Source organism: Anomaloglossus baeobatrachus, chromosome 2 (genome assembly GCF_048569485.1).
Source record: "Anomaloglossus baeobatrachus isolate aAnoBae1 chromosome 2, aAnoBae1.hap1, whole genome shotgun sequence".
Lineage (NCBI taxonomy): Eukaryota > Metazoa > Chordata > Amphibia > Anura > Aromobatidae > Anomaloglossus > Anomaloglossus baeobatrachus.
In genome coordinates, this window is record NC_134354.1 from 663,729,523 (window position 1) to 663,755,462 (window position 25,940).

At 42.3% G+C, this 25,940-nt stretch overlaps 1 protein-coding gene across 6 annotated transcripts in view; it reads left to right on the forward strand.

Annotated features, from left to right (window-relative positions):
• DTX3 (deltex E3 ubiquitin ligase 3) overlaps positions 1–25,940 on the forward strand; it is a 117,741-nt gene that overhangs the window by 75,047 nt on the left and 16,754 nt on the right. For all 6 annotated transcript variants that reach the window (XM_075337086.1, XM_075337085.1, XM_075337088.1 and 3 more), the window contains one exon: positions 11,183–11,934. In XM_075337086.1, the coding sequence (XP_075193201.1) occupies positions 11,183–11,934 (752 nt within the window). The remainder of the gene's footprint in view (positions 1–11,182; positions 11,935–25,940) is intronic.

Consider the following 25,940-nt stretch of genomic DNA (forward strand, 5'->3'; position numbering starts at 1 on the left):
CCATAAAATTGCACGTCAATGTTCCCAAGGTACCACACATCTCAGTGTGTGACACCCCGGGAACAATGAACAGATCTTACCTGCGTCCCGTGGCTCCCACCGGCAATGCGGAAGGAAGGAGGTGGGCGGGATGTTTACGTCCCGCTCATCTCCGCCCCTCCGCTTCTATTGGCCGGCTGCCGCGTGACGTCGCTGTGATGCCGAACGTCCCTCCCACTTCAGGAAGTGGATGTTCGCCGCCCACATCGAGGTCGTATGGAAGGGTAAGTACGTGTGACAGCAATTAATCGTTTGTGCAACACGGTCAACAAATTGAACGTGTCGCACATACGATGGGGATGTGTCACGTCACATACGATATCGTATGCAGAATTGAAAGGTGTAAAGCAGGCTTTAAACAACACTTTTTATGGATATCTTTGTGAAATGGATTTCTTCTTGCCACTCTTCCATAAAGGCCAGATTTGTGCAATGTACAACCGATTATTGTCCTATTAACAGACTTTAAACTTCTCCACAACAGTATCACGGACCTGCCTGTTGTGTTCCTTGGTCTTCATGATGCTATCTGTGCTTTGAACAGAACACTGAGACTATCACAGAGCAGGTGCATTTATACGGAGATTTGATTACACACAGGTGGATTATATTTATCATCATCAGTCATTTAGGACAACATTGGATCATTCAGAGATCCTCAGTGAACTTCTAGAGTGTCTTTGCTGCACTGAAAGTAAAGTGGACGAATAATATTGCACGCCACAATTTTAAGTATTTTATTTTTTACAAAAATTTAAAATAAGCAATAAATATTGTTTAACTTCACAAATGTGTTCCACTTGTTGATTCTTCACCATAAAATTTAATTTTTTTATCTTTATGTTTGAAGCCTGAAATGTGGGAAAAGGTTGAAAAATTCAAGGGGACCGAATACTTTCACAAGGCAATGTACATTCTAAAAACTCTCCTCTGGATAATCTAAATAAAAAAATAAAAATCCTTTATGTAAAAAGGAAAAAATATCCTATATATAGACACATCACCTTTTAATAAACAACATATAAAGGCCTGTCAGGATAGAGATATAGCTTACTGTATTTTTCATTTTATAAGACGCACCCTAAATTCAGAGCAAAAAAAGATTAAAAAAAAATGGGGTCCGTCTTCTGATCCGGTGGTGTCTTACCGGAGGGTGTAGTAGCGGTGGTGGAGGAGTTACAGGAGGCAGGGGCGATGGGTGTCCCAGAAACTGTAAGCTGTGCTGGGGCTGCAGCGGAGGCTGGGGTCGCGGCAGAGGCTCGGGCTGCTGTGCTTGGGCAGCTTCCGCGGCGCTGTGCGCAGTGAGGGCTTCAAAGAAATGCCACCCTGAGTCTGCGCAGATTCATCTCTAGGCTCAATGGCAAGCCGAGATCTCATCTGCACAAGCGCCACCTCCGGGCGCCATTTTCCTGAAGTCCACTGGAGGGATATCAATGGGCCGGAGGCGGCACCTACGCAGAAGAGAGGTTGAGCTGAGAGCTCCATCTGTGCACGCGCTGACTCCGGGTGGCATTATTTGAAGTCACCGCTATACCCGCAGCGACAGTCCAGCCGCTGAAGACTCCACACAGCAGCCCCAGGTGCTGGAGAGCCCACGCAGCCGCCAGAGACCCCGCACAGCCGCTGCAGACACTGCACAGCCGCCTCAGCATTTCCCCAGCCTCTTGCGACCCCTCTCCACCACCCCGGTAAGCTGCATTCAGATTATATAATACGCACCCCTCACTTCCCTCCCAAATTTATGGGAGGAAAAGTGCGTCTTATAATCCAAAAAATACGGTAGTTATACCAAGGAGAGCTGTACATATAAATAAATATTGTCTAAGTGATGTGTGCATATTTGTATAGATAGTCGAACCATATATTTAAAACATATCTGTATAGTAAGTCACCTATGGTAAGTAAGAGAACAGAGTCTTGCCTTACCCGATGCAGATTTCGTACCGAAATTCACCCTGTTGTGGGTGGGTAGACTTGTATAACTGTGATATGGATTGGCGCTCTTTGTAGCTTTATGGAGATGACTATCACTGACTACATTACACTTCATGACAATGTCGGACAATTTTCCATTGAGAAGAAAAGTGACAACTGTTTATTTTTTGGTTATAATTGTCAGAGTAGTAGACCCAGTGTTTGTTTGACTGGAAATGTCCAGGTGAGTCCATCTTAGTTCGCTAATTCCAAGTAAGTCAGTTCTGTTCTATCCATTTCAGGTTTGGCGATATTGAATTTGTCTTGGTTCATGGTTCATACATTCCAAGTTCTGAAGTTTATAACATCTTTTCAGCTTTTGATCTTCCATTCAACCAAGTAATATCAGCACTAAGACATCCTTGCGACTTTGATCTTGGCGAGTCAAAAAACGTAATCATACTTAGGTTGACCATCGGCTCTTTCCCAGTAGATTGTTAAGTGCCTTCCGACCTAGGGGTACATTTTCCAGTACTATATCGAATTCCTTTAGTTGTACTATCCAGTTTTCTTGCCATAATACGGAAGTAGATTGCCAGGCCTTTCACAGTAATGTAACTGCTGTGAAGGAGCCACACTGAATCAGAGTTGCATGTTATCAATACAAAGTGCCTCATCACGCAGCGTCCTGCTGCCGATGCCGGCACCAAGCAGTATGCTTAGTTTAGTACCTCAATTGAAACCTGTTCTCATGGGGTATCCCCAATAGCAAAATATAGTACCAACGGCATGACTTTCAACTTCACTGATCCACACAAATACACAATACATACATCAAATTCACACAACTAGCGATGAGCTGCTCTCTTCTCGTTGACATTGATTTTTGCATTGATGACTCATGCAGGGAAAAGAGACTTCCTCTTTCTACATAGCGCTTAGAAGGATTCAGCAAGTCTGTTTTTAATCACATGATATCATAGATATAATAGGAAACAGAAGAATTAACTGGGTAGAAGGGAAAAATTAGCAATTGTAAGTACACAATGTTATATAATATGATGATTGCAATATATTTAGAGGAACAGCATGTTGATGGGAGTGCTTCTTTAATAGGGAGAGAGGAATAAGTTGACCTGTGAGAACAAAAGTATCTGGCATATTGAAATCAGGGCTGTGGAGTCGGTAAACCAAACCTTCGACTCCGACTCCTCAAATTCTCTTGCACCGACTCCGACTCCTGCATATATTGCATATAGTTAGGTGAAAAATTTATTGTAATACATGAACATGTGTATGTGAACATCAGACATTTAATAATTTTTATGATACAATAATCAAGATATTTGGATAGAACATAAAATATATTTATTGGAATACAACTTTAGACCACAAAACTAATAAATTGTAAATATGTAATACACTATGTAATATACAGTAGATTACATATATATCTTGTGTGTGTATGTGTATGTGTGTGTATATATATATATATATATATATATATATATATATATATATATTGTATTACATATTTACAATTTATTAGTTTTTTGTGTTCTAAAGTTGTATTCCAATAAATATATTTTATGTTCTATCTAAATATCTTGATTATTGTATCATAAAAATCATTAAATGTCTGATGTTCACATTGTACTACAATACATTTTTCACTTAAATATAAGCATTATACTAAATGTTATTATTTAGTAAAATATTCAGCACATTCTGCATTGCACTACTGTCCCCAATTTATTATATATTTTAGGAGTCGGAGTCGGTGCATTTTATACCGACTCCGACTCCACCAAAATGAGCTCCGACTCCGACTCCACAGCCCTGATTGAAATCCAACATGTCTAATCCTAGTTGATTGCGTTTGTTCTTGGCAAGTAACCTAATCAACAAGGGAACTTTCCACATTATCACTGAGGTGTTCAGTCAAGTGTTAAGGCCCAGTCACACACAACGACTTACCAGCGATCCCGAAAACGATGCGACCTGATAGGGATCGCAGGTAAGTCACTGGGAGGTCGCAGGTGAGATGTCACACAGTCAGATCTTACCAGCGATGCAGGAACGATACAGGTCGCAGTAGCGAACTGTATAACGATCTCAGCAGTCACTGTGACCCTGTCACACAGTGTCAAACACAGCGATGTGTCCTGCCCAGCAGGACATCACCTTTGACGAAAATGGCCTGGACCATTCTGCAACGACTAGAGATCTCACAGCAGGGGCCTGATCGCTGGTAGGTGTCACACATAACAAAATCGCTAATGGGATCGCTACTGCGTCACAGAAACCGTGACTCAGCTGCGATCTCGCTAGCGATCTCGTTATGTGTGATGGTACCTTAAAGGGGGCTTTACATACAACGATATCGCTAACGATATGTCGTCGGGGTCACGGAATTCGTGATGCATATCCGGCGTCGTTAGCGACATCGTTGCGTGTAACGGCTACGAGCGAGTGTCAAAAATACTCACCTAATCGTTGATCGTTGACACGTCGTTCATTTTCAAAAAATCGTTGCTCCTTGTGGACGCTGGTTGTTTGTCATTCCTGAGGCAGCACACATCGCTACGTGTGACACCCCGGGAACGACGAACAACAGCGTTCCTGCGTCCTCCGACAAAAAGGTGGGCGTGTTGTTAATGTGGCTGGTCTCCGCCCCTCCGCTTCTATTGGTCGGCTGCTGTGTCTAGTCGCTGTGACGGCTCACGAACCTCCCCCTTAACAAAGAGGTTGTTCGCCGCCCACAACGACGTCGCTAGGAAGGTAAGTACGTGTGACGGGTCTTAGCGATATTGTGCGCCACGGACAGCAATTTGCCCGTGACGCACAAACGACGGGGGCGGGTACGCTCGCTAGCGATATCATAGCGTGTAAACCAGCCTTTAGCCTTTCTAGTGTGTAAAGTGACAGCTAATACAGAGGATGTAGGAAAAGATCAGGGAGTACCCATAGTGAACACTGACCTGATAGCCATCCATCATGCTCAATATTTCTGCTGCTAATGAACCTTTCTCGGGCCCCCCCTGTGAAGATAAATACTATGGGGCTTTAAATGTGCTCAGAGCTAATTTACATAATACATTTGCATTAATCAGAGGGGTAGAAAATATCATCTGTATAATATAGTGCTGGGAATGTGCTGTAATTAGCATGTGTAAACCTTCCTTTAATGTCACCGAATACAGTTCCAGTAAAAATAGGCCAAAATGGAGGAAATGCTTGAAATATAAATATTTTACTTGTGTTTAATCACTAATTTTTCCCTGTAAGCCGTGCACTGTGGAAATTGTAGAGTTATAATGGTTGGTCACTTTTTTGTTGATGGCCTATCCTTACCATAGGCCATCAATATCTGATTGGTGGAGGTGCGACACCCGGGACCCCTGCCAATCACCTACTACCTCTGGAAATTCTCAGATGCGCCGTTAAAACTATATTGGATGCAGCCATGTATTGCAGATCCACTCCGTATCTAGATGAACCGCAGAAATAACGGAGCTGGTCTGTTCCTGCAGCGTGCAATTACCTCTAGCTACTGCCGGCTTTGATAACAGCTGACCATGAGGTGTGCCGGGTGTCACATCCTCACCAATCAGGTAATGATGATCTATCCTAAGGATTGACTAAAGTGGGCTTTACACGCAACGACATCGCTAACGAGATGTCGTTGGGGTCACGGAATTCGTTAGCGACGCCGTTGCGTGTGAAACGTACGAACGACCGCTAACGATCAAAATTACTCACCTAATCGTTGATCGTTGACACGTCGTTCTAATCCCGATTATCGCTGCTGTTGCAGGACGCAGGTTGTTTGTCGTTCCTGTGGCAGCACACATCGCTATGTGTGACACCCCAGCAACTGATCCAAAATATATAAAACAAGTCTTTATTCCATACTATAAAAAAAAAACATGGATTAGGCAGATGTACAGATAAATACAGTGTGCCTTATGCGTTTCAAGCCCATCATAGACATAAAAACCAAAGCAAAAAAGATCAAATTGAATACCCTTCCAAGAGATTAGACCTGATCACATGGTTTCCATTCATTGGGCTTGAAACGTGTAAGACACAGTGTATGTATCTGCACATCTGACCAATCCATGGATTATTAATAGTATGGAATTAAGACTTTGATATATTTTGGATGAGTTACTGGATCACTTTTTTTTTTGATCTTGTGTACTGCACACTTGGACAAGGAGCTCTTTCTGTGCACCATCCTGACCTCGGAGCCCACATCTCTCGAGTGAGCAGCAAATCACCCACTTTTTTTTTTCTCTTTGCTTGGAATAGTACTAAATATTCGGATACCATAACCCAAATATTTCACTATTCACCCATCTCTGCTGCTTTTTACAATATTAGCAAAAGTTATGATATTTCAGAAATCTCATGTGCACTCTAAATTTAGGAACTGCAGCTTTTTTTTTTTAAATCTGCAGCATGTCAATTCTTTCATTGTTTTTTCACCTATAAAAAGCAATTAGAAACTAAAAAAAGCTGTGTTTCTAGTGAAGAAATAGCAAAAAACACTGCAAAATGGTTGTTTTGAATTCAGCGTTTTTACTGGCGAGAGAGCACTTTTTGGCTGCAGAAAAAGATGCAGTAAAAACACTGCGTGTAAACATAGCCTAAAGGGTGCTTTACACGCTGCGACATCGCTAACGATATCTCGTCGGGGTCACGTCGTTAGTGACGCACATCCGGCGCCATTCGCGACATCGCAGCGTGTGACACCAATGAGCGATGATCAATGAGCGCAAAAACGTGAAATATCGTTGCTCGTTGACACGTCGTTCATTTCCTTAATATCGCTGCTGCCACAGGTACGATGTTGTTCGTCGTTCCTGCGGCATTACACATCACTATGTGTGACACCGCAGGAACGACGAACATCTCCTTATCTGCGTCTACCGGCAATGAGGAAGGAAGGAAGTGGGCAGCATGTTCCGGCCGCTCATCTCCGCCCCTCCTCTGCTATTGGGCGGCCGCTGAGTGACGCCACAGTGACGTCGCTATGACGCCGAACGCACCTCCCACTTGAAGGAGGAATTGTTCGGCGGTCACAGCGACGTCACTGACAAGGTATGTGTGTGTGACTCTGCCGTAGCGATAATGTTCGCTACAGCAGCGATCACCAAATGTCGCACGAGCGACGGGGGCGGGTGCAATCGCTAGCGATGTCGCAGCGTGTAAAGCACCCTTTAGGCCCTGTGCCCACGCTGTGTATTTTGACGCGGATATTGCCACAGATTTTCAGAAATCAGCAGCAAAATCTGCATGTATATTGTGAAGCCAGCAAAGTCTATGAGAATTCAGAACTGCTGTGCGCTCGTTGCGTATTTTTCCCTTGCATATTTGGTGCAGATTTCTTTTTTTCTGCATCAAATCTGCACCAAATCCGCAAGGGAAAAATAAGCAACGTGGGCACAGCACTTCTGAATTCTCATAGACTTTGCTGGCTTCACAATGGACATGCAAATTTTGCTGCAGATTTCTGAAAATACTCGTCAAAACTACACAGCGTGGGCACTGGGCCTAGGGGAAAAAGCACATCTCATTCCTTACACGAATCATAGATTACATATTCTGCTCCCATATGTTATAGATGGTAACAAGGATTGAAAATGGACACCCATCAGTGACTATTACTTGTAAGATTAAGTTCACGAGTGTACAAAAAAGTTTCCTATGTTAAGAGACATCTGAAATACGTAGAAGCCTATGTGCATGGTGCAATTTTTTTTTCACTTGGACATTCAGTCCAGGTAACAAATATGCTCCATTGAACAGCCCAGTTGAGTAAAATTGATCCAAATACTGTCCTTTTTTTACTCGGACGAGACTCACACCAAGAATACGGTGAATGTGGCCTAGAGGCGACACCTGAGGTGCGGTTCACTCTCGCCCCTCTCCCCCTCCTCCAGACAAAACTCTGCCCAAATGAAGAGGCCAATTTTACAACGAGTGGTTTCGCCCTGGGGGGACAGACATGAATGCAGGTCAGGTATTTCATACAATTCCGTAATTGCTGCTAAGAAATACCAAGTACTGTACGGAGTATTAGCTGATTAGTAGATCATTAGCGGCACTGAATTATGTCTTCATTATTCTTATGCTTCTGGCATTACACATTTTTCTGATCCAGCATTTTTTTAATCAACACAGTGTAAGGTCATTATCATTTATAATGTGTTAATGAATGTAACTTGGTGAAGATTTTATACATTATTCTGACATATTATAAGTCTTCCACCGTTTTACCTTGTGCACAGTATTAGCATTCAGTAAGCGTACTGACCGGTGTACAAGGTTTTTCTAGTATACTTCTTCTGCTTATCGTTTCTGCTTTATACAAAAACGTTAATTGTTTCTTGGAGCAGTTAGAACCCTCCATTATTCGTGTATAGTGGCCTATTCTACAATGATGCTTGAGTTGGACAGAGATTCTATGTATTGTTAAAGAGAACAATGGCAATGGATAATATTGGAGTTCTTACAACACAGCCTCGCTTGGAGAGAGTGGGGTAAGGCCCCTTTCACACATCAGTTTTTTGCCGTCAGTCACAATCTGTCGAATTTTGAAAAAATACGGATCCGGAAACTGATGCCGCTGGATCTGTTTTTTTCTCATCGACTTGTATTAGCGACGGATGGCCCCACATTTCAGCCGTCAAAAAATGGAACCGTCGCTTGAGTTTTTCCACAATCTGTGACGGATCCGTCAAGCCAACGGATTGTGACTGACAGCAAAAAACTGATGTGTGAAAGGGGCCTAAGACAGACATCTTTGACCATGAGTTATGCCTCCTGAGAACAAAGGGCCAAACATACTGAAATCCAACATGCGCATCCTTTCCTTCTCATGCATAAAGTTTCAGACATATTGAAAATCAACATTCCTGACCTTCCCTTGCCCCATTCGCATGGTCGTCCTGTCCCCCCAATCCTCCAAATTTCTAGGTTTTGTCGACATCTAATATCTATGGGCACCCAAGTAAACAATAAGACATTGTTCACACAGCAGGGAAAGCTATTTTCCAAATGGAGGAGGCTGAAAGACAGATCTGGTCTTATGCTCCTTCGCCAATAGCTATTCCTGGACAGGAGAACTATGCAGTCTGAGAGGATGGCCAAGGAGAATCTGAAATACGTATTAATTGCCACACATCTTCTACCCAACATGTGTGTAAAAATAAAGGTAGAATGGACAACCTCCTTAAGCCTTTTAAAAGGAACCTGTCAGGTACAATATGAACCCAGAACCAAGAGCAGTTCTGGGTGCATATATCACTGCCTAACTGTGCCTGTATCTAGTAGCAAAAATAAAAAGATCTTTAGAAAAAGTACTTCTAAAGATCCTATATGATAGGCAATGAGCGCAGTGACTAGTCGAAAGGGCTTTATTTTCTTTGACTAATCCACCCTCCTAGCATCTTAGCACACCCACAGGGGCGTGCTAACATGCTATTCAATGCTCATTGCCCAGCATCATCAGCATTGAGGCGCGTAACTGTGTCTGTTGTCACCACTTCAGAGCGTTGGGCTTAGGGTCACTTAGCGCACTACTTGATCAGAATACCTGGCACTTCCAGTCATATGCACCATAAAGCCGGGTGTACGCCTCCCAGCTTGAGAGAGGTCTAGTTCGCATAACCGGAAGTGCCGGGACTTCTGATCATGCACACTGAGCCTAACCACGGCGTGTGAGGCGGTGACAACAGACACAGGTAGCGCGTCACCACCGATGACGTTGGGCAGTGAGCATTGAATAGCCTGATAGCCAAACCCCTGTGGGCATACTAGCATGCTAAGAGGGTGGACTAATCAGGGGAAATAACGCCTTTGCTCATTAACATATCATAAAGAATCTTTAGAAATACTTTTTCGAAAGATCTCTTTGTGTCCTACTAGATACAGGGACACTAAAGCTGGTGTCACACATAACGACGACGACAACGACGTCGCTGCTACGTCACCATTTTCTGTGACGTTGCAGCGACGTCCCGTCGCTGTGTGTGACATCCAGCAACGACCTGGCCCCTGCTGTGAGGTCGCCGGTCGTTGCTGAATGTCCTGCTTCATTTTTTGGTCGTCACTCTCCCGCTGTGACGCACACATCGCTGTGTGTGACAGCGAGAGAGCGACGAAATGAAGCGATCAGGAGCCGGCACTGGCAGCTGCGGTAAGCTGTAACCAGCGTAAACATCGGGTAACCAAGGGAAGACCTTTCCCTAGTTACCCGATGTTTACGCTGGTTACCAGCCTCCGCTCTTGCTGCCAGTGCCGGCTCCTGCACTGTGACATGTGGCTGCAGTATGCATCGGGTAATTAACCCGATGTATACTGTAGCAAGGAGAGCAAGGAGCCAGCGCTAAGCAGTGCGCGCGGCTCCTTGCTCTCTGCACTGTGACATGTAGCTGCAGCACACATCGGGTTAATTAACCCGATGTGTACTGTACCTAGGAGAGCAAGGAGCCAGCGCTAAGCGCGGCTCCCTGCTCTCTGCACATGTAGCACAGCGACGTTATGATCGCTGCTTCTGCTGTGTTTGACAGCTAAAGAGCGATCATAACAGCGACTTACAAGGTCGCTGTTACGTCACCGAAAATGGTGACGTAACAGCGACGTCGTTGTCGCTGTCGCTTAGTGTGACACCAGCTTTAGGCAGGGATTAGAAATATGCACCCAGAACTGTTTGTGGTCCTGGGTGCATACTGCACCTGATAAGTTCACTTTAAAGACTAGATAAATCCTATGGTAATTTTATGAAGCTGTTTCATAGTTATGTTATTTTATTTTTAAAGCTTGGCCTAAGTTCCTTCAATTTCAGCCTTCGTTACCACTTTTACATTACGTATTTTCACAATTTGTCCCCAGGTATTTCTAAAATAACTCACAACTTGACGGGGTTTTACTACTTTATTTTTCACAGTCAATTTAGTTAAGATTGGTTTATCATCAGACCGTCAGTGTTTCAGTTATTACCATAGAAAAGGCGCGCCTCGAGGACTCTTAGTAGATTTTAATCTATGGTAACACACCATGATGACTTATCTCTACTTGGTTACTTGTGAAATACAGTGATTAGTATAAATCCATGTAAAACCAGTGACTTCCGGATGTTCTTGCTTGTAAGAACTTTGGGTTCTTTTGTGGTCTTTACATTCAGCATTGTGCTAATTTCTTGTTTTCTCTTTTCTTAAAGTTTCCTTTGTCTGGTCCAGAATGGCAGCCTGTGGAGGGAACGCGAAGAACAAAGTCACAGTTCATAAACCAGTTTGGGATTTCCTCAACAAAGAGACTCCATCCAAACTGAACCGACTGAGAGAGGACAGTGGAGTTCGCATCCTGATTGACGGTGAAACTTCTGAGATTTACGTACTGCGGTTGTCTTTTGACAGCCACGTTACTGCGCACACTATTTCACTTGTCAGAAAGGCTCTAAAATCATTATTAAAAGATACTGAGAAAGAATTAAAGAAATCTTGCAAACAGCATCAGATTTCAGGTTGCATGGCTTATACAGATAAGAACAGTGAACATGCGGGCGAGCTACATCTCCGCAGTGTATATAGCAGAGGTCAGCAAAGTACGAGCAGCCGGGGATTACCAAGTTCCAGTGGCGGAGCAAGTGGTAGTCACGGGAATTCACGTGACCACCGAAGAGAAGAGGCAGAAGATGACCGAGAGAACCAGTGTCCCATTTGTCTGGGTGAGATTCAAAACATAAAAACCCTGGAGAAATGCCAGCATTCATTCTGTGAGGATTGCATCACCAGGGCTCTGCAAGTAAAGAAAGCATGCCCAATGTGTGGTCGCTTCTATGGGCAACTTGTGGGCAACCAGCCTGAAAATGGTAGAATGTTAGTATCCAAGGACTCCAGTCTTTTGCTTCCTGGTTATGAAAAATATGGAACGATTATCATCCAGTATGTCTTCCCACCAGGCATTCAAGGGGTAAGAGAATTTTTTTTAATCATTTTGTAGATGTATTATGAAAAGACAAAATGGTGGAATAACATCCTTTTCTCCCAATCCTACTCCGCAATATTCTTAAAAGTCTTAAAACTAGTCTTAAAAGGGTGGTCCGAAGATAAGCTAAGTTCTATTCTAAATCCCTATCTATATAGTGCCGTAATTTAAGGAATTTTCTAAACTATACCTGTATATTTATACCTGTATAAAAATCCCTAACTACACTAACTGCTATTTTTGTTTGCTATTTCCTATGTGATGATGCTTAATTTGGGAATCCCATAGCATGCTGGGATGCTCAAACCAAGTGTCATCAGAGTAGGGGGCAGAGGTTGTGATCTCTGTCACAGCCCCTGTCCCTTCCTTGAACAAATCACAATCAATTTCTCTAAAGAGGTAATCACTATAAAATTAAAATGGCTGCCATCCTGTAACAGTGCCAGAAACATGTTTCACTATGTTAGGATACTTGCCCGTGAGCATGTTCAGTGGGAAGCTCTGCCCCTTTTCATCATGTGTAGGAACATTTTCTCCTAGTGGATATTCTAATCTAATACAGGAGATACCAGGGGGGCTGTGGTAAGAAGAGGCTGCTCACACTGTGGTACACCTTGTCTATGTGATCTAATACTGGAGATACCAGAAATACTGAAGAAGTGGCCATTCACAATGCTGTTTACATTGTCTTTCTGATCTAATAATGGATGTGCTAAGGTTGCTGAGGTAAGAAAAGGCTGTTCACACTGCTGTCCACTTTGTCTTTCTGATCTAATACTGGAGATAGCATATTTGCTGTGGAACGAACAAACTGCTCACACTGCTGTCCACCTTGTCCTTCTGAACTAATACTCGAGATATCAGGGGTGCTGAAGTAAGAAAAGACTGCTTACATTGCTGTGCACTTTGAGTTTCTGATCTAATACTGGAGATAATATGTGCCCTTTGAGGCAAGTAGAAACTGCTCACATTACTGTTCACCCTATCTTTCTGATCTAATACTGGAAATACAAGGATTACTAAGGTAAGAAGAGGCCAATCACACTGCTGTCGACCCTGTTTAGGTGATTTACCACTGGAGATAGCAGGAGTACTAAGGTAAGGAGAGGCTGCCCACACTGCTGTCCATCATGTATTTCTGATCCAGCATTGGAGACACCAGGGGTGTTGAGGTAAGAAGAGGCTGCTCACACTGCTGTCCACCTTGTCTTTCTGAATGACTAAACATGGTGTAGTGTATCTTCACATCAAAACAACAGAGTATCCTATTGCATATGCTCACAGTTACTTTATGCTTACAGTTACTTGTCCCAAAATTCCAGGATAGGTTTCTGTCACTGTTTTAGGATGGCAGCCATTTTAATTCTACAATAATTACCTCCCTAGAGAAAACAATTGTGTTTTAATAATTTAAAGATATTTGGAATTTATTTAAAATGACTTTTTTTTAGATTTTTTTCCCCATTCCTGGAGAACTCTATTACATAGTGGTAAGTATAGCAAAACCTTTTCAAAATACCACCTCTTGTTATATGACAGATTTTGAGTTCCTTCTTTTCTCTTTCTTTCTCTATATTGACCTCTTTTTTGAGAGACCCATTACGCTGGACCATTTTTGTTTGCAATCCTGAGTAGTTGCCTCAAAGAATTTTCTATGAAGTAATTTAACCTGGATTTTAAGGGTAAGCTATCAGCTTCCCTGGCCCCTCTAAGCTGCCACTATGTCCGCACTGTATGCCGGTGCTCCACCTCATATCGGCATTCTAACCCTGTTCTTGTGACTTTGGGATATCTATTAGTGATGAGTGAGCACTGCTATGCTCGGGTGCTTGGTACTCGTAATGAGCACTGGGATGCTCAGATGGGCGTGACTTGAGTTCTCAAGTATAATGGAAATCAATGGGAGATCCAAGCATCTTTCCGGGAAGTCTTGGATATTCGATTCGCACCCATCCAAACATTCAACTGCTCGTCATCAGTACCGAGCACCCGAACATGGTAATGCTCACTCATCACTAATATCTATATACTTTCAAAATGTAAAGTTATATTCTATGCGCACATGATGCAAATCAAGAATGCCGCGGAGACACCATCATATGTTTGTCAACGCTGGCAAGAAACTAGCCAGGTCTTTCACCGGGAAGGAACAACCACTGGAAGGGCAGTCTCCAGTCAAGGAAACCGCCTATACCAAAACATGGTATCCATCCCCAGACATCTGTTTCGGGGTATTTGCCCCTCATCAGTGTGGAGTAGGAAACTGGCTTGTAGGAGCAATGCCTAGTAGAAGACCACATAGGTACAGATGGTTGACCTTGGGGAGATCAACATCCAACACCGCAGAGACACCATCACGTGTTTCTCAACGCAGTGCCACTAGAACAAGGCCCCCTGTGAAAATATGCAAAACAAGTACAGGGGGCCTTGTTGTAGTGTCACAGCATTGAGAAACACGTGATGGTGTCTCCGCGGTGTTGGATGTTGATCTCGCCGATGTCAACCATCTGTACCCACATGATGCAAATGACGCTAGACTAGTGCTGCCTCCCATCTTGTAAGCAAGCCCGTCTTTGTGTGACTGACGTGATTTGTAACAGCGACGTCACAGTCAACCCCTTGCAAATGTCCCTCGTAGTGCGCACCGAGGCCGGGGTACCCACTCCTGAATCGTCAGCACACTGCGCATGCTCAGGGAGGTACAACGTCATTTACATAGCATGAGCACATAATAAAATGTTTTTTAAAAGAGTGTAGATGTCGTAAAGCCACAAGGAGGGGGTTGTTAGAATTCAGGAACAGGATGGAGCAGAGACATGGTGGTGGATTAGAGGAACCAGGGCAGCTGACATTTTCCCTGTAAAGCCATAGTTTCTCCAGTATTATTGTAAAGCTTTGGTGTTATGTCGAATATTGTAGTCTATAATCGTGCTGGGAAACTAATTAACTTGATCAAATTGATTAAAGTGGAAATGCACTTTTGGCTGAGTGTTTTTTAAATGAGTTATACATGCTCTTCGCTTTCAGGACTGATCTCTGTTGTGTCTGCACAGATATGTCAAGTGCTTACTTGGTTGAGTGTTTGCAAACAAATGATACATAATGCAAGGCACCGATAACAACGTGATCCTTTCCTTGCTATTATCCACTAGGCATCAATTGGAGATGGTAAATGCACTTATGTAATGATTTGGTCACTAGCTCTGCATGAAACATGGGCTCATTGCAATTAGTCTTTTAGTTTAATAGACTTATTGCAAAATCTGAAGTTATTTTATTTTTCAGTGCTCAAATTATTTTTTTCTAGAAGCAAAGCAAAGTTAAATGGGGCTCCAGACACCCTGCTTCTCCACTAATCAGCTGTTACTACCCAATGTATGGAGCTGTGCTGTTCAGCTCTGTCCAGGGCTGTGGAGTCGGAGTCTGAGTCGTGGAGTCGGTGTTCATTTTGGTGGAGTCTGAGTCGGTATAAAATGGACCGACTCCTAAAATATATAATAAATTGATATCGATATGTTTGTGACAACAAAGAAATTGTTACCAAGACACTGGCAGTAAAAGATACTAAAGCTCATCACACCAGCCAGTTTCTCTAGGCCTTAGTGGAAAAAGTTCTGCAAGATTATGAAATCAAAAGGGAAAAGGTTCTTGCTATTGTAACGGACAATGCTTCATACATGAGAAGTACAATTAAACTGATGAATGAGAGTAATGAACAACAGCTAGAAGAAAATTTAGGATTCAGTATGTTTGAGATGGAAGGCCACAGCGCTGCTCATGTAACTGAGCAACAAACAGATATTATTTACAACAGAAGAACAGCAAAATGATACTTTAGGATTAGATGATCTTGTTGAAGCTGCTTCAAAACACTTTCATATTCATCACATGCGCTGTGTTGTGCGCACGCTGCAGCTGGCAATAAGAGTCTGCAAGAGGAACATGCTGGAAATCTGATTGGAAAAGTGAGGAAATTGGTTATTGCCGCCAGAACCCCTAAAATTGCTTCCATCTTGAAGAGACGTGCTGGGAAAGGGGCAATTGTTGATCAGGCAGCTCGGTGGGGCAGGACTTATTTAATGATTGAGCGATTTCTTAAACTAAAACCATTTCTTATAGATATGGCAAACCCTCAGGTAACCCTAAATGAAGGTCAATGGACATAGGTGGCAGAATTGAAGGAATTGCTTAATAACCCATTTACCGTGACTAAAAAATTACAAGCTGAGGATTTAACTCCTGGCATTTTCATAAGGGAGTGGAACAACTTTCTACTTTGCCTGTCCCAAAGAGGAGGTTTAATCGCAGATGACATTTCTGCTTCAATGAAACGGAGAGAGACACAGCTATTGGAAAATAAAATTCTTCTCGCAGCTGTTTATGTGGACTCAAGTCATCGTATACTGCTTGATGATCAACAGCTTACTAAAGGAAAAGAAGCTCTGACTCAGGTAGCAGTTAGGATGAGCGGCTACAGGACTGCCAGGCGCAAGAGGACTTGGGTCCTGACAGTGCTACTGCTGCCATATCTTCATCCTCATCAGATGAGGAGTTTAACTTTGACAAGTATTTGGATGACATGGAGCAGGCAAAGCGTTGCCGCAAGGAACAAGATTTCACTCCGTCTCCTATAGCAGCAGATTGACGAGATTTCAGTAAAATTTTTCACTTGCTCTCAGAGAAATAGAAAAATTCAACCGTTCATCAAAACTGACTGTGCATGAGGCAATTCCTTTATACCCGGAAATTGTTATAGATGTTGCCCATGTGGTTACGGCTTTGCCTCCAACCCAAGTTACTGTAGAGAGGTTGTTCTCTAGCCTTAAAATTATTAGGTCAGATTTGAGGTCATCTATGAAGGAGGATCTGATGGAGGCAAATCTATTTCATAGAACAAATTCATAGACTGCACAAATGTTATTTAGTATATTTTTAGTTTTTTTGTGTTCTAAAGTTGTATTCCAATAAATATATTTTATGTGCTGTCTAAATATCTTGATTATTGTATAATAAAAATGATTAAATGTCTGATGTTCACATTGCACTACAATAATTTTTTCACTTAAATATAAGCAATATATGTCGGAGTCGGTGCAAGGGAAATTGAGGAGTCAGAGTCGCAGGTTTGACTTACCATCTCCACAGCCCTGGCTCTGTCCACTGTTTTCCATTTGGTCACTATGCTGATAACAGCTGATCACCAATCTGATAATAAAGTGGTTGTCCCACAAGGTATATTTTAATCAATACTACTTGGAATAAAAATAAATTACACAATTTAATGTGCTAAAAAATGTTCCCGTATCGAGGTAATCTTATATATGTGCCCCTGCTATGTACTGTGTAATGGCCGTGTCTGACTGTACAGGAACATGGTCTGATCATACCACATCTCCTGGGCCGGGGAGGACTTATTGCAGTAGGGAAATGTTTTACCTCACAGAAACAATCAACTGTGATCCTGTGCTGTCCTGTCTGTATACTCTATTTTGTTTCTTATCCTCCCCTGCCAAGGACATGGGGTATGAACAGACCATGTCACTGTATGGCCAGACACAGCCATTACACAGTACATAGCAGGGACACATATATAAGATTATCTCAGCACAGGAACATTTTTTTAGCACATCCAGTTATGGAGTTTATTTTATTCCAAGATCTAATGATTTAAATGTACTTTGTTCTTTGGAAAACCCCTTTAATGACCTATGATTTGGCAAGACAATCCCTTTAATTACTGAATACAACAGCGAGAATAGAAGTGTTACTGTCACTCTACAGGTCACTCTCTTTCATTTATGATCCATTTCTGGTTTTCACTTCAATATCTAAAAAACTGAAAATGGAAAATTATCCTTAACCCAACACTATTATAGGGTTGAAGCTTCTGTCTCTCCAATATAGCAAGAGTAGGTCCCGGAGAGAAGACAGAAGTGGTTTATCACTGTTCCTGTCTACCATTTCACCTGCCACATAGCGCTCTCTGAGATATTTGGCCACTTTAAATAAATACAAAAAAATTGGTCCCAGATGTAGACTTTAAATACCACTTTTTGGGTTACTCAACTTAATAATTTGTCTGACAGATTATCCTATGACCCAGTTTTTTCTAGAGGATAATTATTGTATATTTAATCATACTTTGACGCTGCAACATCGCACCATAATAACTGACAAGCAATTTGTAAGATATCCAATTGATTTGGTCTGTACTCAACTTGCTTGACATGGCCACGACAACCGCAGGTCAGAGTGTGACCACATTCACATACATTATGGTGTAATATGGCCGCGGCTTGATGTGATACTTGCATGCGAGACATGTGGTGCCACAGTTTCCGTGTAGCCACAGTTTATGGTTCCTGTCTGTTCCTTTGTTTGGAATGCGTTGTCATGCTGCCCATTGACTAATGTGGCAAAATGGTGACACTTTAGATATATATTTGGCTGACATACATCATTATGGCTCATCAATGTGTACTTTTGTTTTAAGTAACCGACATATGTCACTGTATAGGCAAACACAGAATATAGTGAGTTTTTAGCCTTATATACTGTATATACAGTGCTTTGCGAAAGTATTTGATCCCCTTGAATTTTTTTAACCTTTCCCCACATTTCAGGCTTCAAGCATAAAGATAAAAATGTAAATTATATGGTGAAGAATCAACAACAAGTGGGACACAATTGTGAAGTGGAACGATATTTATTGCTTATTTTAAACTTTTATAAAAAATAAAAAACTGAAAACTGTGATGTGCAATATTATTCGTTCCCTTTAAGTTAATACTTTGTAGCGCCACCTTTTGCTGCGATTACAGCTGCAAGTCGCTTGGGGTATGTGTCTATCAGTTTTGCACATCGAGAGACTGAAATTCTTGCCCATTTTTCCTTTGCAAACAGCTAGAGCTGAGTGAGGTTGGATGGAGAGCGTTTGTGAACAGCAGTTTTCAGCTCTTTCCACAGATTCTCGATTGGATTCAGGTCTGGACTGTGACTTGACCATTCTAACACCTGGATACCTTATTTGTGAACCATTCCATTGTAGATTTTGGTTTATGTTTGGGCTCATTGTCTTGTTGGAAGACAAATCTCCGTCCCAGTCTCAAATCTTTTGCAGACTCCAACAGGTTTTCTTCAAGAATGGTCCTGTATTTGGCTCCATCCATCTTCCCATCAATTTTAACCATCTTCCCTGTCCCTGCTGAAGAAAAGCAGGCCCAAACCATGATGCTGCCACCACCATGTTTGACAGTGGGGATGGTTTGTTCAGGGTGATGAGCGGTGTTGCATTTATGGCAAGCATATCGTTTGGCATTGTGCCCAAATAGTTTGATTTTGGTTTCATCTGACCAGAGCACCTTCTTCCACATGTTTGATGTCTCCCAGGTGGCTTGTGGCAAACTTTAAACAACACTTTTTATGGATATCTTTGAGAGATGGCTTTATCTTTGCCACTCTTCCATAAAGGCAGATTTGTGCAGTGTACAACAGATTGTTGTCCTATGGACAGACTCTCCCACCTCAGCTGTATATCTCTGCAGTTCATCCAGCGTGCTCATGGACCTCTTGGCTGCATCTCTGATCAGTCTTCTCCTTGTTTGAGATGAAAGTTTGGATGGATGGCTGGGTCTTGGTAGATTTGCAGTGGTATGGTACTCCTTCCATTTCAATATGATCGCTTACACAGTGCTTCTTGGGATGTTTAAAGTTCTGGAAATCTTTTTGGAACCAAATCCGGCTTTAAACTTCTCCACAACAGTATCACGGACCTACCTGTTGTGTTCCTTGGTCTTCATGATGCTATCTGCGCTTTAAACAGAACACTGATACTATCACAGAGCAGGTGCATTTATACGGAGACTTGATTACACACAGGTGGATTATATTTATCATCAGTCATTTAGGACTACATTGGATCATTCAGAGATCCTCAATGAACTTCTGGAGTGAGTTTGCTGCACTGAAAGTAAAGGGGATGAATAATATTGCACGCCCCAATTTTCAGTTTATTCTTTTTTACAAAAGTTTAAGCATTAATTAATTTATTAATTTATAATTTAACAAGCAATACATTTCGTTCAACTTCACAATTGTGTCCCACTTGTTGTTGATTCTTCCCCATCACATTAAAATTTTTAGCTTTATGTTTGAAGCCTGAAATATGGGAAAAGGTTGAAAAATTCAATGGGGTCGAATACTTTCGCAAGGCACTGTATATAATAACAAAAACTGAGAACCACAGAAGGTGAGGAACCTCCTGGATTGAAATGGTTAACTGTGAGCCAAGTATTTGGAAAGGAAGACACCTTATCTAAATACAAATGATTTCACCCTCATCCTCCTGCCAAGGTCATAAACAATTAGCATTTAGTACCGTCCATGGTTATTCTGTAACTGGAGGCACACCGTGTTCATTCAGTTGTAGTCATACATTTTATATGCTCCTCAGCGGTAATCCATCCTGGAAATCCCATAATGTTTCAGTGGAGGGAAGTGACAAAAGACGATAAAACAATGATGACTGTGTACTACGGTATAATGTGAGGCAATAGCCACTGCTTTATGGTAACATGCAGCGATGTATTAAAGGGATTTTCCACAGCATTTTTTAATAGCACTCATATAAAATAGCGGTTGCCCTACGAGGGTCCAGTGCCGGTTCTACGCTGCTGCTCCTGTCCCTTTGTTCTGGGTGCAGTGGTGATTTATGGTCATGTCACACATAACGACAGTGACGACGACGTTGCTGCTAAGTCACCATTTTCTGTGACGTAGCAGCGACCTTGCTAGCGATGTCGCTGTGTGTGACATCCAGCAACAACCTGGCCCCTGCTGTGAGGTCGTTGGTTGTTGCTGAATGTCCTGGACCATTTTTTGATCGTTGCTCTCCCGCTGTGAAGCACACATCGCTCTGTGTGACAGCGAGAGAGCAACAAACTGAATGTGCAGGGAGCAGGCTTCTGCGGACGCTGGTAACCAAGGTAAATATCGGGTAACCAAGCAAAGGCTTGGTTACCCGATATTTACCTTGGTTACCAGCGTCCGCAGCTTCTTGAAGCCGGCTGCCTGCTTCCTGCACACGTAGCCAAGGTACACATTGGGTAACTATAAGCAAAGCGGTTTGCTTATTAACCCAATGTGTACTCTGGCTACGAGTGCAGGGAGCCAGCGCTAAGCGGTGTGCGCTGTTAACCAAGGTAAATATCGGGTAACCAAGCGAAGCACTTTGCTTGGTTACCCAATATTTACCTTAGTTACCAAGAGCAGCATCGCTTCCACGCGTTGCTGCTGGCTGGGGGCTGGTCACTGGTCGCTGGTGAGATCTGCCTGTTTGACAGCTCACCAGCGACCATGTAACGAGGCAGCAGCGATCCTGATAAGGTCAGATCATCGTCGTGATCGCTGCTGCGTCGCTATGCATGACCTAGGCTTTAATGTCGACGGCACACATTGCAATCACTGAGATCAGGGACTTTATTGATGTAAACGGCACAAGCCATTGAGGTCGGTGATTGTCTGCAGTAGTGAGACGCGCTGTTGAATATAGAGCCAGAACCTAGAGACGGGAGCAGTGGCTGACATCCGGCACTAAGGAGGGTGAGAAGTATCTGAATTTATTATTTTATGTAGGTGATTATTTTTGGGGACTACTTTTTTAGAAATTGAGAAACTCCTTTAAGTGCTTAAAAAAAAACAAAACAAAGCCCTGGACATGCCTTTTTTTAAACAAAATATTGTGTTTGCTCTCTAATACTAATGCTGGAGGATAGTTTACTAAATACCATTGTGCCATTCCTCTTTGAAAATATGATTAATTTGATGACTTGGTGTTACCATTCCCCTTATTAGGGCCTTGTGTAGCTGCACACTGACCTGTCCTAGTAGTCCGCACAGCATTTGGCTGGTTTCATACATACTTAGGACTCGTTCAGATGTCAGTGATTTTTCTTGTATGCGATAATCGGCCTGATTTTTATCAGTGTTTTGGATGAGAATGTCATCAGTGATTGGTCACTGTCCATTTTTACCATCAGTGTCGCACCCGGTTTTCTCATATAAAAAAAAATAATCTCCAATCTTCTCCTGCCCATTAAACGCATATGGATCTCATCTGTGAGCTTCATCCGTGAGTTGGAGTAAAAGCAGACACATCTCCTTAACCCCTTCACAACCAGCCGATTTTTCACTTTCCAGTTTCTTTTTTCGCCATTCTTCCGAGAGACGTAACTTTTTTATTTTTCAGTCAATATGGTCATGTGAGGGCTAATTTTTTGTGGAACAAGCTGTACTTTTAAATGAAACCATAAGTTGTACTTTTTAGTGTACTGGAAAACGGCAAAAAAATTCCAAATGCGGAAAAATTGCAAAAAAAAGTGCAATAGCACTATTGGTTTTGAGATATTTTATTCACTGTATTCATTATATGGTAAATCTGATGTGTGGGTGTGATGCCTCAGGTCAGTGCGATTTCGTAGACACCAAACATGTATAGGTTTACTTTTATATAAGGGGTTAAAAAATAATCAGAGTTTGTCAGAAAAAAGTGGCGCACGTTTTACGCCATATTCCGTGACCCGTAGTGTTTTCATTTTTCGGGAACTATGGCTCAGCGACAGCTTATTTTTTGCGTCTCAGGCTGCCGTTTTTAACTGTACTATTTTTGCGCAGATGCTACGTTTTGATTGCCTGTTATTGCATTTTGCGCAAAATTTGTGGCGACCAAAAAACATAATTTTGGCGTTTGGAATTTTTTCACCAGTACGCCGTTTACTGATCAGATTAATTGATTTTATATTTTGATAGATCGGGCATTTCTGAATGCGGCAATACCAAATGTGCGTATATTTTTTTTATTTTTTTAACCCTTTGATTTTCAATGGGGCGAAAGGGGGGCGATTTGAACTTTTAGGTTTTTTGTTTAATTTTTTTAATCTTTTAAAACTTTTTTTTGTTGTTTTTTTTAATTTTACTAGTCTTCCTAGAGGGCTATATGGATCAACAATCCGATCGCTCTGCCATATCTCCTGATCACAGCTATACAGCTGTAAACAGCAGATATGCTCATTCTCTGCTTCACTCAGCTCCGGGCCGAGTGAAACCGAAGGTAATTCATGTGAGCTACAGGAGTCATCACATGACCCTGTGCTACCATGACAACCACCGGAAGTCACGTATTGACAGCGCCATTTAAGGGGTTAAACGGCACGAGCAGATGATTCTGCTCGTGCCTAGCAGGCACACATCTCAGCTGTGAAAATCAGCTGACATGTGCACCGATTGCGGCATGCTGCGGGCAGTAACACTATGACCCCTAGGACGTAATATTACTACCCGTGGTCGTTAAGGGGTTAAATGAGCACCATAGACTATAATGGATGGATAACGTGTGTTGAAGTCTGAATGAGGCCTTAGAGTAGACTGTGTAGGGACACACCGTATTGAGCAAAGGACTAGAATTACCCAGTTGCCAGAAAATTCATGGATTCTTATGAGAAATTAAAGAGCAGCATTAGTATTTTGTGGAGAACATGAAAAAATCCTAGAGGAGACATGAGAATAAACGGGGCCACTTTACTCAGCCAATTCTGCCATATGCGTCTTGCTTGTTTGGTCTTGATAAATGAGTTAGAGGTGGCAATAACGCACGATACTGTAGACGAGAAAGTGCCAGTGTAGTATGCAAAGTACAGAAATAATGGACCTGTCACTTTCTAACATTGTGCAGTAAGTGGGCCCAACTCCACTGCGAACGTAGCGCCAAGAGACGGTGTGACTTCCAGGACACCATAGTCAGAGAGGCAAAGATGTCCAACTCGTCCCCCCGTCTGAACATAATACTATAGGAGAGGACAGAACATTTGCTTGCTGCGATTCTCCATAGAAGAAGGGTCATAGAATCCAAACGTGAGTGAGAAGATGACCACTTTATTGGAAAATAAACGATGAACGAGCCTTCATTAGGCACAATGATAAAGGTACCTGATGAAGGCTCATTCATAACCGAAATGCATTGTGCTTGTGTTTTGCAATAACATGATCAACTTTTCACTCACATTTGGTACTTTGACCCGTTTTATATTATTATTATTATTTATTATTTTAGCGCCATTTATTCCATGGAGCTTTAAATGTGAAAAAGGGGTATACATAATAGGGACAAGTACAATAATCATGAAAAATACAAGGCACAGACTGGTACAGGAGGATAGAGGACCCTGCCCGCGAGGGCTCACAGTCTACAGGTATATAGAGCATCAACGTAAATAAGAAGTTCCCTATAATTTTATATTTTGTTTTGAGATTATTTTGCAATCCTTCCTGTATGGTGAGAATTTCTAGACTATTAGACACTATATTATAGCAATCTAAACGATGGTTTCTGACTGAATATCCCTTAATATAGGGATCAGCTACCTTCAGCATTCCCAGCGGCTGGAAAGCTACAGATTCCAGCACTTCCCGGCAGCCACCGACCGCCCGGCTGCTGGAATGACATCTTGAGGGTGTGGGTTTTCAGCCGCACGATGCTGATTTCTGCCCTATTTTATTGTAGCTCTTTTATGCAGACAGATAACTTTATGCTTTCTGACACTTGCTCAATTCTCGATCTGTGGATAGTGGAAATATTTGCACACTGTCAAGAATAGTTTCCATCATAGCAATGATATATTGGCATGTATGCTGTGTGTACAGTGTTTTATCAGTAATGAAATGTTAATGTGTTTTGTTATCTATGTCTCATAAGATTGGTTATTTGATCCTTGTTTGTTTTTTAAATTCCTAATTTATTGCCTGTGTGAACATTCTTGTAAAGTGTGTGGCAAAAAATAGCGTTGTCACTGCTGTCACTGTGGAGTCTGGACCATTCACAACAGCAGGAGATGAGGATGTTGACCTTGTAGAAAGCAGTGACCATCTATCTCCTACAAGGTCAAAACTGCCTGCAAAAGACCAGTGTTGTAAGTTATCCTTTATTGATCCAGCACATAGTGTCAGAACTAAACCCTAGACTCCCCTAGTAGATCGGCACCAGTCCTCTGCACTCAGTACTGCGTCCACCAATTGTGTGCGGTCCATCAGTGGCACTTATGAAGTACAGCAATCACAAGACACCCCCAGCTAAGAGACACAGTTCTGAATGCGTAGTAGTAGCACACTCCATCCTGGGCCAATTAAGCCTAACATTTTAAGTACTGGATAACTCCTTTACACTGAATCTGCCAGCAGGTTTTTGCTATGTAAGCTGAAGCCAGCATCCTGCAAGTGTTAACACAGAAAATTCAGGAATGCTGATATGTTGTTTATTTGCTATGTTTGTTTAAGCAGCAGGACACTTATTATTGCTGGGACTACAAAGTCACACTCATTGCAGTCGTCATGCCCTCTCCTCTGACACCTCACAGTCAATATACAATTTCTATTGAGAGCCCGGTGTGGGTGAGGAAGCTCACTCTGCTAGATGGCTAATTCTAGAAAAACTTACTTAAAAGACCAGAGGTGCAATATGGGGTCTTATCCTTGTGGGGTAGAAGGGTGACAAACAGGGAATGGCTCACCTTGGTGGGTTGTGATCAGTCACAACCACAATAGTAGCTTGGAAAAAAACTCTGCCGCAGCAGTCACCGTGGAGTAGATATAGCATGCATGCAAAAGTGAAGGGGTTAACACCGTGCAGCCAAGCTCATGGATCCATGAACTTGGGAGCGCTGTGTTAACCCCTTCACTTCTCCATCAATGCTAGATGGCTAATTCTAAACATTCTGAGTGTGTCAGAACAGCTACAGCCAGTAACCTAAGTGATACATCATTGGATTCAGGATCTCCTTGCCTACATCATGTTGCTTTCAGATGAGGTAGCAAATAACCTGCTGACAGATTCCCTTTAGCATGAAAAAAGTAGTTAAGACAATGGACAAGTAGTAAAATAATGATTGGTACTTTAGCAACAGGCATGTGATGAAAAAGGCTGAAGATGTATTTGTCTACAG